The sequence below is a fragment of the Panthera tigris genome, chromosome C2, assembly GCF_018350195.1.
Source record: "Panthera tigris isolate Pti1 chromosome C2, P.tigris_Pti1_mat1.1, whole genome shotgun sequence".
NCBI lineage: Eukaryota > Metazoa > Chordata > Mammalia > Carnivora > Felidae > Panthera > Panthera tigris.
Genome location: NC_056668.1, coordinates 45,353,810 through 45,366,639, shown reverse-complemented (window position 1 = coordinate 45,366,639; position 12,830 = coordinate 45,353,810). Strand labels below are relative to the sequence as shown.

Below are 12,830 nucleotides of genomic sequence, written 5' to 3'. Positions count from 1 at the left end.
GTGGTAATCTGCAGTGGGCCAGGGTTTCATTTGCAGGTAACTCAGAGAGGAGCTATGAGGCGTGATTTTAAAATCCGGGTTGGAAGCATAAACAAAAGGTGTGTGCCCATTGTCTGAACAGGAGACTGCAGTTTGTGAAGTGATGTTTGGAGAATCGGAAGAGAGGGTAGTAGAGAGGATATCTTTCACTTTAGAAATGCTGAGGCACAAAACACAAGTGCTTGTAGTACTTTCATACATGAAATCCTTTCTCTTGTATGTGCATCATGTGTAAACGTAAAGTTTGGATACTGCTGACTATTCGTCTCTGGTGTCCAATGAGTATGACTCCAATTCTTCTAATATCACTATAAGAGACAAAGATAGAGAGAGGGGAGGGAAGAGGAGAGAGAATATGAACATCTGGTTCATAGATCTGGTAAAGACAAGTTAGGAAATGAAGATTTAGAGACAGAAGATATGCACCATGTCAGATTTGCCTTATGAATTTAACAAAAATTGTGTAACTGGTAAAATGAGAGTTTAAACAAAGATATAAATGAACATCAGGAGTTTGTTACATTTTTCTTCTTCCTGGCACCAGATAATGTATCAAGTCAACCTCAAATTTAAGGGTACAAAGAAATGTTTCAAATTCAGGTACCAATGTAAGGTTCAGACATTTCATAGAACTAAAAGGTATACAATTTAGATAATGACACAACTTTTCAACAGCATTAGAAAATAATATATAGGGTAGAATGTATAATGTGGACTGTATTGGAGCCCTATGGTCATCCAATAATATGAATAAAATGCCATTGTATTCTGTTGAACAATATGAAATTGCTATTATTACTTCAAAATAATGGCAATTTCATATAGTTCAACCAACCGGCTATCTGTTAAGCACATGCTGAACATTTTTACTGCATCCAGGCAAAGAATCATTTTTGAGACAATGGAAAAATGTCCAACATTTATAATATAGGCGGTATATGTGAGTCATAAGTAATTTGCCTAGGTTAACTATGTTGACGTAAAGTCTAGGATGTGAATGAGAGTCATATGTATTTCAGAAAGCATTTACAATTTTTGAAAATACCTATTTGAATTAAACACATTCTTCCAACAGAAAATAGTTAACAGTGTAGTGTCCAATTTCCACTGGAATGATAATCAGAAATGGTGAGGAAAGATGTGGAAATGCCATACTACCCTTAGGAAATGGTTGAATCATGGTGTTCCTGATACTGCATTTGAATTTGTAATCTCCCGAGTGCAGCATCTGAATATAATAATAAACCTAGGACCACTTACTCAATGCTCATTCTTGAAACCAGGTCAAAAGTCGTAAACCCTGCTGCCATGAAGTTATTCTTATATTGTCCCATCTTTATAGAATCCAGCCAGTCACCAACTGTGACAAACAAAGGATATTCGGGAACTTCACCAGGAGACTCTGGCATTCTAAAAAAAAAAAAAAAAAAATCCATTTAACAGTCAGATAAAGAAAAAATTAAATAAAAACAACTTTTTTTTTCCTTTTACAATATTCTTATGACTAATATTCTCATACTCCATTAAAAAAATCTCTAATTTTATATCATATTTAAATCAGCCACTTTTATCTGGTCACTTTCATTTGTCAGTTTTTCTTTTTCTGCTTTTCGCCACTATTGGGTTTTATACTTGATGTGAGAAGACCTGCATCTTGCTAACTGCTATTTACTTTTTTCTCTTGCATACATTTGTGTTTTCAAACATAAGGAATAGCCCAGTATCCATCCCCAAAGGACAGTAACTAGCCACAAGCTGTTTACTCTTACACTTTCTAACCTGCCACTGAATCCATGCCCGTTTGCCTTTGCATTTGCTGTGAGAGTCCCATCTCCTTTTTACAGTGAATTCACTGATCAGTCCTCCACTTATTTGTTCTCAAACATTCAACAAATATTTATTATTTATTAAAAAGTAATTTCCCTGTTACAGAGCTCACTTGCATGAATAAAATTTACATATGCATCCATGCATAGGGTAAGATAGACCAAAACACAGATATTACTGTGGTATAAAACAAAGCAAAATCAATGCAAGGTTGGGTTCACAAGCAAAAGGAATCCAGCATTGATGGATTTTACAGTAAGTCATATAGACATCTGTATTTTTGTTCCTAATATCTAATGCAAAGAGCATTCCAATTGGGGATATTTTTGTAGTTTTAATATAAAAATAATACAGAGGTATTATTTTGGAAAGGCTAGCAGGTGTGTGTGTATTCATACATAAATACATACATACATATTTGTGTATGTGTATATATGTACATATATGTGTATGTAAATACACATAATAGTTTTATGTAAGGTAAAAATAGAATAAACATGGAAGTAACCTTACAAATTATAGTAAAATTAACTAAGAATTGTGTATTTAACTGATTCTGGCAATAGAGTATATTATTCTCCTTATAGAAATACATGAACACTGTAAAAATATTTTATATAGTTTTACAAAATACCTGGCAGTAAAATTGCTTTTATAGTAATAAGTGAGTTTTTAGCCCTCTAGGGTAATAAATATATCATTTAAAAATTATTAGGTCTAGAGTTTATATTAAATAGTAAAGCAATAACCTTTTTTTTTTGATGTTTGGTATTTGAGTCAAATCAGTATTTTCTAAGTAATGAAAAATATTCCCATTAGAGGCAAGCCATTGAATTATTTTTATTAGAATACTGAAGGATAATCCAACTTTCATTTACTTCACTTTTAATTTTTTATAAAATTGAAGAATGATGGAATCCATAGAGACTTAACTAGATCCATAGTTTTTAACATTCATATTTGGAATACTTCATCATAATAGTTTTTGCCATTCATATTTGAACTATTTCAGCTTTAACTAGAAACTGATAGTGTATGAACACATATGATGAAACCACATGAAATAAGAATTCCTCCACTGTAGAATGGAGTATGCATGCCATATGACCCTGGTATCATTCTGTTAAAAATATATGAGAATGGGAGTTAAGATTAGTGCATAAGTTAAAAAATAAAAATCTCTAATAATCAAAATTACCCATAAAATCCTTTAAGTTACCCTTAAATCACCAGGCCTTGGGTCTTTAGGTACACAAAAGTCAGAGACATTCTGCATGGCCATACAAATTGCATACTGAACAACTCATGAGAAGTCTGAAAGTGGCCCTTGGAATTTTTCAGGACACAGTCCCCACTAAAGGCCTAGGGTTCATTTCTTTGGTTTTCCTTTGATTGCTACACTGACTTCCCTTTTTCTAAACTGGGCTCTAGTTGAAGGTGGAGATGAAGGTGAAGAGAAATAATGAGGAAAAAGAGGGATTTTGCTTTTAATATACAATTGGAATTTGCATAAGCTATATGCATGTATCTTGTTTCTACCAAGTGGTCCAAGTCTTAACAGTGACTATACCCTTTTATACTCACTTCTGTTGCTGTATTTACAACTTGGGAGGCTGTTAAAAGCTACATGTTCTTCTTTTATACAATAAATTGTAATGCTATTTTGATTGCGGGATGATTCATTCAAATTAGTATCAGAACGATTCATGATTTGACCCTAATGAAGAATAGTTATGTCCAAAGGTTGAAAACCTATCATAGCATCTACTAATAAATACTTTAATTATTGCTATATTTTTTGTTTCCTAAAGGTATTAATAAGTATTATAAAATAAGCAAAAATTCATATAAAATACAAAATAATAAAGATATCCATTGCAAACAAAGTTAAACAGAATTTTTAATTATAGCATTTCTCCAAGTCCTCACTATTTTAATGTGCAATGTGAACATATAAGAGCATTAAGAATAGCCTCTGCATTATTTTCCTAAATTATTTCACCAGTTTCTGTAAAGTGTAGTTTAAGAAATACTGCTGTAGGAAGTTCACTAAGTTTAAATGTCAAAATGACTAGGGTACCCTTATTGCTTGTTAACATAAACAAACCCACATACACTAGAAAACTGAATGTCCTATTTTAAAACAGTGTGGCTCCCATACCTTTTAATTACCTGTCAAAGGTTTGTTGAGACTGAACAAAATTAAAAGAACGGACTTCAGTGACTTTCCCTTCATGCTCCTATCCCATTCTTGATGCACAAAGTTTGATGACTTGCACTTCAATCTCCTGAGATAACTCTGGAATAACTCGTGAAATTTCACAATTTCATGTAATTGGTGAGTGGAAATGTAATTTGCTAATTTTATATCCTTAGTATAGAAAGGTCGTGGAAGGACGTTCTGTGTCCTAAATGACTTAAATGGTCTATTTCTCTGTTGAAAAGCATTTACTATTTGCTCCCAGAATGTCTCACTACCATAATTCCCTTTCTCTCCACACATCTTTAGTAACCTAGTTACTCTTTGGCCTTTCTACGACTGCATTGGCAGTTGATTTAGTAAGGTCAGGGTCCCCTCATTGTTCATATCCACTGTGCAATAACTTTTCTTTCACCTTATCTTATAAAGAAGTTGAAAAATGCTGCTATTTTCTGCCTTTGAGGGCTGGGTACCATCACCCTCACATGAATTCTCTGGAATATTACCTAATAAACAATAAATGCCCTTTCTTATCAACCATGTACAATGATAAATTCAGTCTGCTATTTGCTGAGCACATAGAAATTTCTGCTATTTGGTGATTAGTGGGAGCTGCCCACCTGAGAAATGTCTTTACAGCAAAATCTGCAGCTCACATTGAAAAAACTACATATTGTAGAACAGAAGGTCAAGGGTCTACAACTTTCCTCAGAAAAATGAGGAAGGGGTAAAGTTAGTAAATTCTAAGTGTATAAATGATGGTCAATTTAGATTAGAGAGAGGGCTGGAATATAGGTAGAATAGGTAATGACACAGTTTAAGGTTCGATTATATATATATATATATATATATGTATGTGTGTGTATATATATATATATATATACACACACACACATACTTGTAATACATCTAATATGTAAAATTAAGTAGCCCTGAGAGAGCCAATACGTTTTTACTCTAATGAGCCCTTTGAGTTCTCAATAGTACTAGTCTTTTAATTTAGAAAGTTATCATATAGCTAATCAGTAGGTATTAAAACTGCCAGTAAAAAGCAAGAAGATTTTTATCCTCAAAAGTTTTCCATGTTTTATATTTATGACTCAAATATAATAGTAATATATTGATTAAAAATGATTTAATAAAGGTTATACTTTGAGAAATACTGTTGTAAGGTAAGGTCTTGTTTTAACATGAAGCCATCACATGCTTAATGGCTTTTCTCTTGTTACTACTTTAATATAACTTTTTTTTCCCCTAGCTCCTCCATTTATATATGGTTAGCAGAACTGTACAGGTAGGGTCCATTCTATTTTATATGGCTTTTATTTCATTTCTTAATATCTTACATATTTTAATAGTATTCAAACATTAAAGGAGTGTATAATATTTTATATGTTGATGCTTAATAATTTAATTCCCTGAAGTTAGACTCCTAGATGGCTAGCAACATTATTTTATTACAGATGACTATGCAGTCTTACAACATGTATCTTTTTGTTTTAGTTGAATTACTTCTTTGGGAAAAATCCATAAGACAAAAGAATTTTTTTTATAGAGTTAAGTTAAAATTCCCTGATGGCTGGGACCATATCTCACATATCTTTCTATTTGCTGTCAACCATAGCACAATGCCGAATGTATTATAGGAATTTATTAAATAAGTGATGATTTAGACTTAAATATTCTCTATAGAAAAGTTTGGTTCATTACATAATGACTGATTCATGATGAATGATCTCTTTTCATTTAGTTCCCTTAAATTGAAGAGTAAATGCCTATTGATATAATGGTCAACCTATTAAGGAACATGTTGTTTATTTAACTTGTTCCTTGTATTGTGAAAATTTTTGCTTCTGCCTTTATGGGTTTCAGAGTGGAGGGAGAGGCAGCTAAAGGTGGAGTGAGGTAGCACAGGGTTAGGGACCTAGAACCATAGCAGCTGCATTCAACTTACTCAATATCACAGTTTTTACATGAGTTTCTGATCTCATAACTCAGGGATTACACTTCACACTATTTAGTTAATTCATAAAATAATCTTCTAATACATAAAATATCTACCTAAACTCTGAAGGAAGAATTTATTTAATCAGATGAAAAAGAGGGGTGCCTGGGTGGCTCAGTCGGTTGAGCATCAGACTTTGGCTCAGGTCATAATCTCAAGTTCATGGGTTGGAGCCCCGCGTCGGGCTCTGTGCTGATAGTTCAGAGCCTGGAGCCTGCTTCAGATTCTGTGTCTCCTTCTCTCTCTCTGCCCCTCCCCTGCTTGTGCTCTCTCTCACTCTCAAAAGTAAATAAACATTAAAAAAATAAAAAAAAGAAAGAAAAAGAAAACCTTGCTCTTTCTCCAATGAGCTCTAATAGTAATCTTGAACACAAGTTAAATTAGTAAATGAATTTTGGTATTCTTTTTAAAATTTTAAAGTATGATTTTACTCAAAATGCTATAAAATCTCAAATGCATAGAACCATGCAATATGTTTTCTGCCTATTTCATGCTTGTGGGTGATATCTCATGGTTCCAAACAATCTGACTCTCCACAGTATTCTATTGGGAGGATGAATTATTTGTCATCAAAGTTTTATTTTCAGTGTCTTCAAGTTTTTTAAAAAATTGATATGATTGTTTAATTCCCACAAGGATGATACCTGGTAGAAAGTAGGAAGGAATGAAAATTTCAATATTGTAGATGCGTTTGAACATTAGGAGTAATATACAGAGTAGGAATAATACTGCTTAAAAATCTCCCATAATTCTAAACACCTAGCACATTGTCCCTACAGCCAGAATGATAGATCAGTGAACTTCAAGGAAAGCCTATTCTTGTAATAAAATAATATAGGGACAGAAATGGATTTCTTATCACATGCTAAGTATAGTTCATTGGCAGTGGTTGTCAAAATATGTTCTTAAAAAGGATACTATGGCAGCATTTGGGTGTAGTGGAAAAGAGTGTTGCGATGATTAGTAATGTCTACCATAACAAGGAAAAGAAGGAAAGCATATATTTGCCAACACTGGAAAAATTCAATCTACAAAATGCCTGAGGATATAATCCTAGAACTATGTTGCTGCCATATTTTCCTCATTTCTCTATTTTGTTATAGTTACTACTCTTTTTTTTTCCAAGTAATGTACTTCAAGTGGCTGAACATTGTAGGAGGATGTTGAGGGGATATATGGACCGTATGCTTGCTACTTATTACCATGAATGAAGGCATATACTCTCCCTCTTTGTATTGGCTTAGTAGAACATAAAATAACAGGCTGTGCCCCACTGCAAATTATTTTTGGGCTTTTAATATACTCCATCTATGAAGTCTGATTAGTCCTATTGAAACTAGTCTGAGAAAACCTATTTGGAAATGTAAAAAAAAAAATGTATCCTCTTTTCCTATATTCATATTTCTGAAACAGTGCCATATTGGGAAATATCTTGACATTTTGCATGATTGCATACTGTGTGGTGGAAAGAACAAGGGCTTTGCATTTGGTGGGCCTTGTTAAAATACCCAATCCACTAATTACTTGCTATACTCTTTGAGTCTCCATTTCCTTATGTGAGGGATGGGGATAATTATAGTGAGGAGTAAATGACCTAATAGATAAAAGTACCTAGTACAATAACTGGCACACACTAGGCTTTCAACAAATGGTGATAATAGTTATTATTGATGATATATATTGGGATTTTTATCAGTGTTAGTATTGGTATTAATATCAGTATTATCAGTAGCTTGTTCCAACAGTTCATGTGAATTAAATTTAGATTTTCTAACAGGTAGAAGGTTCACACTTCCTGATTAACATATAATATTTTGTCTTCCTTCCCCCAAAGATTTGCTAATCAATCAATTACAACACTGGTTTTGGCGAGCCAGTCATTTATGTCATGGAAAATACCACTAAAAGTTCTGGTTATAAAAAAATTAAACAAAATAAGTTTATCCATGACTTGGTATATAGAGATAACTGATTTTAGCAAGTGCTAAAGCCTAGACAGCATTGAGGAAGATCTTTTCTAAATGAATGGAAAATTTTATATCAAATTGCTGAAAGTTATTGCCCTCAGAAGACAACATTCCAAGTGCTTTATAAATGGTACAGAAGAGGTAGTACCATTTAACCTTGTAATGTTTACTTGTGGTTCTCTAAGCAGAGGTTCTCAATTTTGATACTGGTTTGAACTTTTTCCTACCTTTATGACTCACATATCATGAAGCCAAGTAGGTAGCCAAGTGCTTGAAAGTTCAATAGGAAGGAAAGTGGTGGTTCTAGTTTCTAACAGCTAAAATATTCTAAGATCCCTAACTATGGCCCAGTGGGCAGTGAGAATATTTCTAAGTGTCTTGAACTTGGCAGAACATGATTTCTGAGGCAGGTGACTATCATGGACTGGCCCATTGGGTCAACAGCTGCCCATCCCTGAATGCCACCTTTTCACCTGATGTTGTCAAAAGAGCTCATAATGTGTAAAATTCTTTGTTAGTGCTGGGGATCTAGAGCAGGGACTGGAGGAAAGTGTTATTCTCCCATCATGTGGTAGCACTGTCCAAAAAGGCACTGGCCAGCTGACTTCAGCCTAGTGCACTCAGTATGCTGAGTGAATGGAGCAATCAGCGGTGAGAGCTGAAGAGGTTGGAGAATGAATGTGTAGAATAATGTGGGTGTGGTGGGGGAAGGTTGGGCTGGTTGAAGGGGCACCCATATAGTCATCAGTTCACTTTATACTATTAAACCACTGGACCTCACATGTAACCCCGGCCTCATGAGAGTATGCTTGACCTGGGGTTGAGAGTAGCTATAGCATTTATTATGAGGGTCAGGGGAAAGGGAGCAAGAGGTGTTTCAAAGGTCATGGCCAGGAACTGCTCCTGATGCCATTCTCCATATAGCCTTGGCCTCGAAGTGAGCCTCTTCTCCCAGGGGCTGTGCACCATGTGACAGCTACAAATACTTCTTCAAAAGGAGGTTATAAGGCAACATTGTAGAATGAATAAAAGTAAAGGTAGTGTGAAATTCACATTTATAAAAGGATGAATGCCTACATTATAAGGTACTTTTTACAAATTATTTTTTTTAAATCAATTGGATTTAAAGTTATACTTATAATATTGCTATGCTCACTTATATATCCACATACTTGAGTAGGACAGAAAGTAAGAATGCTCAGAATTATAGAGCTCTGCATATACCCATGGGAGCATGCCAGGCATGAGAATATCAGCATTATTTAGAAGAGCTGCTCCAATGAAAGCTTTCTCGACCAACATTTTTTCTATTGGGTGTTCTGTCTGTTGAAAAACTGCCGATACAAGATTTATAAAATTTCTGATATGCTAGTATAAAATTATTGAGCTGTGGGTTTCACAGCTTTCCTCATCCCTTTTGTTGCCTTTAATTTCTTCTCCTCTTACTATTCTGTCAAAAGAAAGGATAAAAGCTTCTCAGGTGAATTCTTGAGAAAAAAGCAATTAGAGTAGAATAAAAACCATAGGGACCTTAGTGGATGAGAGAGTTATGTCAGTGTAGAAGTGTGGGAGAAACCTGGGAGTCTGGGAATACTTGATGTTTAATAAGAGTACAGGAGGGTTTAATCAGAGTTGCCGTGGATTATACACTTAAACTCCTTTACCTGTTTGAAAGATAAATGGGAGGAAAGACTGAAATTCTATTCTCTGTCATGTTTCTTTAAACCAACATCACTTGGAGACAGATGACTGGGCTTTGGGACTTGGGGGGTAGATGGGGCAGTTCATAAAAGAAACCACACATTCTTCAGCTAACGTGCTATCCTTCATACCACATCTCTTGCCCTTAAACAGTCCCAGTTCTCTGGGATCAGGGACAGGGTGGGTAGGTGGCATTGGAGGTGAAGGGGTAGATAAGGGTAACCCTCTCAGGCTGCTGTGAAAATAAGAATGGTGATAATGGTTAGGCCTAGTACCCTTAGAACTCTGGTTCCTTTTGTTTCTCAAACAAAAAAATATATTTTTTAATTTTTTAAAAGGCTTATTTATTTTTGAGAGGGAAAGAGAGAGAGACAGAGTGCACAAACAAGGGAGGGGCAGAGAGAGAGAGAGGGACACACAGAGTCTGAAGCAGGCTCCAGGTTCCCAGCCCGAGGTGGGGCTCAAACCCATGAACTGTGAGATCATGACCTGAGTCGAAGTCGGACAGTTAACCAACTGAGCCACCCAGGTGCCCCTCAAACAAAAGTACATTAACAGCAGAAAACACTAGCCCATATATCTTTATCAGAAACAAGGACAGCAAATCAGTCATCAAATGAAACTGCCAACTTTATATAAAGTATGCAACTCTTGCCCATGTGTGGTGGTGCCATCAGAGACTTGCCATTTGCTGGCCTGTCCACAGGACACCACATATAACATCAAACCATAAATTTCTGGCCTTAAGACACAAGCCCTCATGTTGACTTTACCTCAGGATCATTTTGACTTTTTGGCATATTTCTCATCTTAGAGTCTTCATCATTATTTTCCAAGTATGATAAACATTCATAATCTTGAAAAAGCAGGAAAGAAATGGTTTTATCTACTTTTCTTCAAAAAGAAGGTTCTTACCTGCCTGCTTCTACAGCCATAGAACAGTTAGAGAGCTCTGTTGATGGGCACTGGCTGTGGGGTCCATTAACCCTATACCACAATGAAAGGCTCAGATTAAATGAGTTCAGTTTATAGATAACCAAAGTTCTTTTCCATTAATGCACACTCACTGCATGATCTCTTTCTGTTAGCTCTTTCTCTTCCATGTCAATGCATACCCATCTCTTCAATAAGACATATAAAAACAAAAACCAAGAAATATTTTCTCTAACTACTTCTCTTTCTCTTCAGAGACAGGCTTCTTAGTGCTTTGTATTGCTCTTCTCTCTGACCTCATATTTACTTCTGCTCCATTGCAGTCTGTCTCACACAACTTTATTCAAATACTCTCGCTAAGGCTGCGCATAAATACCTGACTACTCTGTTGCTAAATTCAATGGGCCCACGTCACTTTTTATCTTACTGAAGTTTTGTGAAGACTTGGGGCATTACACTCCTTGAAAACTCTCCCCATTGTTTTTGTTTGTTTCTTTTTTTTTTTTTTCTTTTTTTTTTTTTTTTAGCTCCTATGACACTGCTCTTTCCCTGCTTTCATTATTACCTGTCCGGTTCTTCTTTCTCAGTCTCCTCTGGGTACTCTCCTTCAGCTTATTTCTTAAATCTTGGTGTTGTGCTCTTTCCCTGTGTTAATTTGCACACTTTATAGTCTCCATGGGTCATCTTAATATTCATGAATCTTCAGCTATAGTCTCTATGTTGATGATCTTCAAATCTTCAGCTCAGATCTTTCCACCTGAGGTTCAACCTACACATATAACTGCCTATTGGACATCTCCACCCACACACCCCACAGGCACCTTCAATTCAGCTTACTTGAAATGGTCTCATTTCTATTCTAGAACCTTATCCTTCTTTCTCTTTCTCTTAGTGGTAATATTATATCAGCCAGCTTGTCTAAGAAAGTAACTTTGACAAAATTCTTGATTCTTTTCTCTCCTCCCTCCATATTCAATTGGCGACCAAGACACATTTTTTTCCTTGCCTGATAATAAATCCATTCTCTTATCTCCTGACCCCAAACTTTTTCCCATTTCATGAGTCAGGCCCTAATCTTTTCTATCTTGAGTTTCTATAAGCATCTGTCTCTGTTTCCAGTCTTGTTTCTTGTTTTGCACTCAGTCTAAATCAGCTCTGAAGTGATCTTGCAGAAATGTAAATGTGATCATGCCATTCTCTTGCTTAAAATCCTTCAATAACTGCCCTTTCATGATAAAATCCTAAATCGTTCCCCTCCCCCTGCCGCCCTTTAAGCTTCCTCTGTTGGACTGCTTTAGGGAAGATGGGCTAGAGTAATAGTTTAATCTCTAGCTATTTCATGCTTGGCTTCACTTTACTGAGGCTGCCAATTAGTGATTTAGAGGTGAACTCTTGTGTGCTCTGCAGTGAACTGAGGCCTGCTTTAAGTAGTCCTTGAAGAGCCTTTGGCCTTATTACTAAAACCTGCACCGACTTGAACCTATGACCTAAAGTTGAACATCTGTATATCCTGTTGGCTGTCCCCTGAGTTAGGAAAGTGAGCTTAGGAAATACTTTGGGTATTTCTAAGTCCTATTTGGCTAAATAAAGACATATATTCTCAGTCTGAAAATATTTTAAATGTAATCTTTTCAGACATAGATAGTAGTGTTTCTTTTCTTCTACACTCCCCCCTTCTTATAACTGATTTTTAGAGAGAGAGGAGTAGATCTTCTCAACTCTACTGACTTTTACAAAATGGTGTATGAGCGCCTTCATTTTCTTGTCTTGTCATTTGTCTTTTTCTGGTTTTAGGAATGGAAAGTAACAATAGCTGTGTGTGATCGTATCAGCAGGAAACATCCTCACTCCTGGCTGATTCACAAATTGCCCCTGTCTTGCTTGCCATTTCAAATAGAGGGACAGAACATAGAATGGACAAGAAAATTAAAGAGGCTGCAAATATATACCAATACTACTTGCAGAGGCAAGGAAGGATAGGTAAATAAAAAAAAAAAGATATACAAATACCAAAGATGCCCACAGGTTAAAAAAAAGAAAAAAAAATATATGTGTGTGTATATATATATATATGTATATATATATACACATACATATATATACATATATTTTTATGTGTATATATGTACATATATATGTGTATATATATGTACATATA

At 35.2% G+C, this 12,830-nt stretch overlaps 1 protein-coding gene across 2 annotated transcripts in view; it reads right to left on the bottom strand.

The window, feature by feature from the left end:
• Positions 1-213: 213 nt before the first annotated feature.
• EPHA6 (EPH receptor A6) overlaps positions 214-12,830 on the bottom strand; it is an 867,849-nt gene continuing 855,232 nt past the window's right edge. Inside the window, exons 18-20 of one of the 2 annotated variants that reach the window (XM_042998967.1) lie at positions 10,655-10,726; positions 1,300-1,449; positions 214-347 (exon numbers count right to left, since the gene is read on the bottom strand). In XM_042998967.1, the coding sequence (XP_042854901.1) occupies positions 233-347; positions 1,300-1,449; positions 10,655-10,726 (337 nt within the window). In that variant the 3' untranslated portion in view covers positions 214-232. The remainder of the gene's footprint in view (positions 348-1,299; positions 1,450-10,654; positions 10,727-12,830) is intronic. The other variant, XM_042998968.1, reaches the window with a different exon arrangement.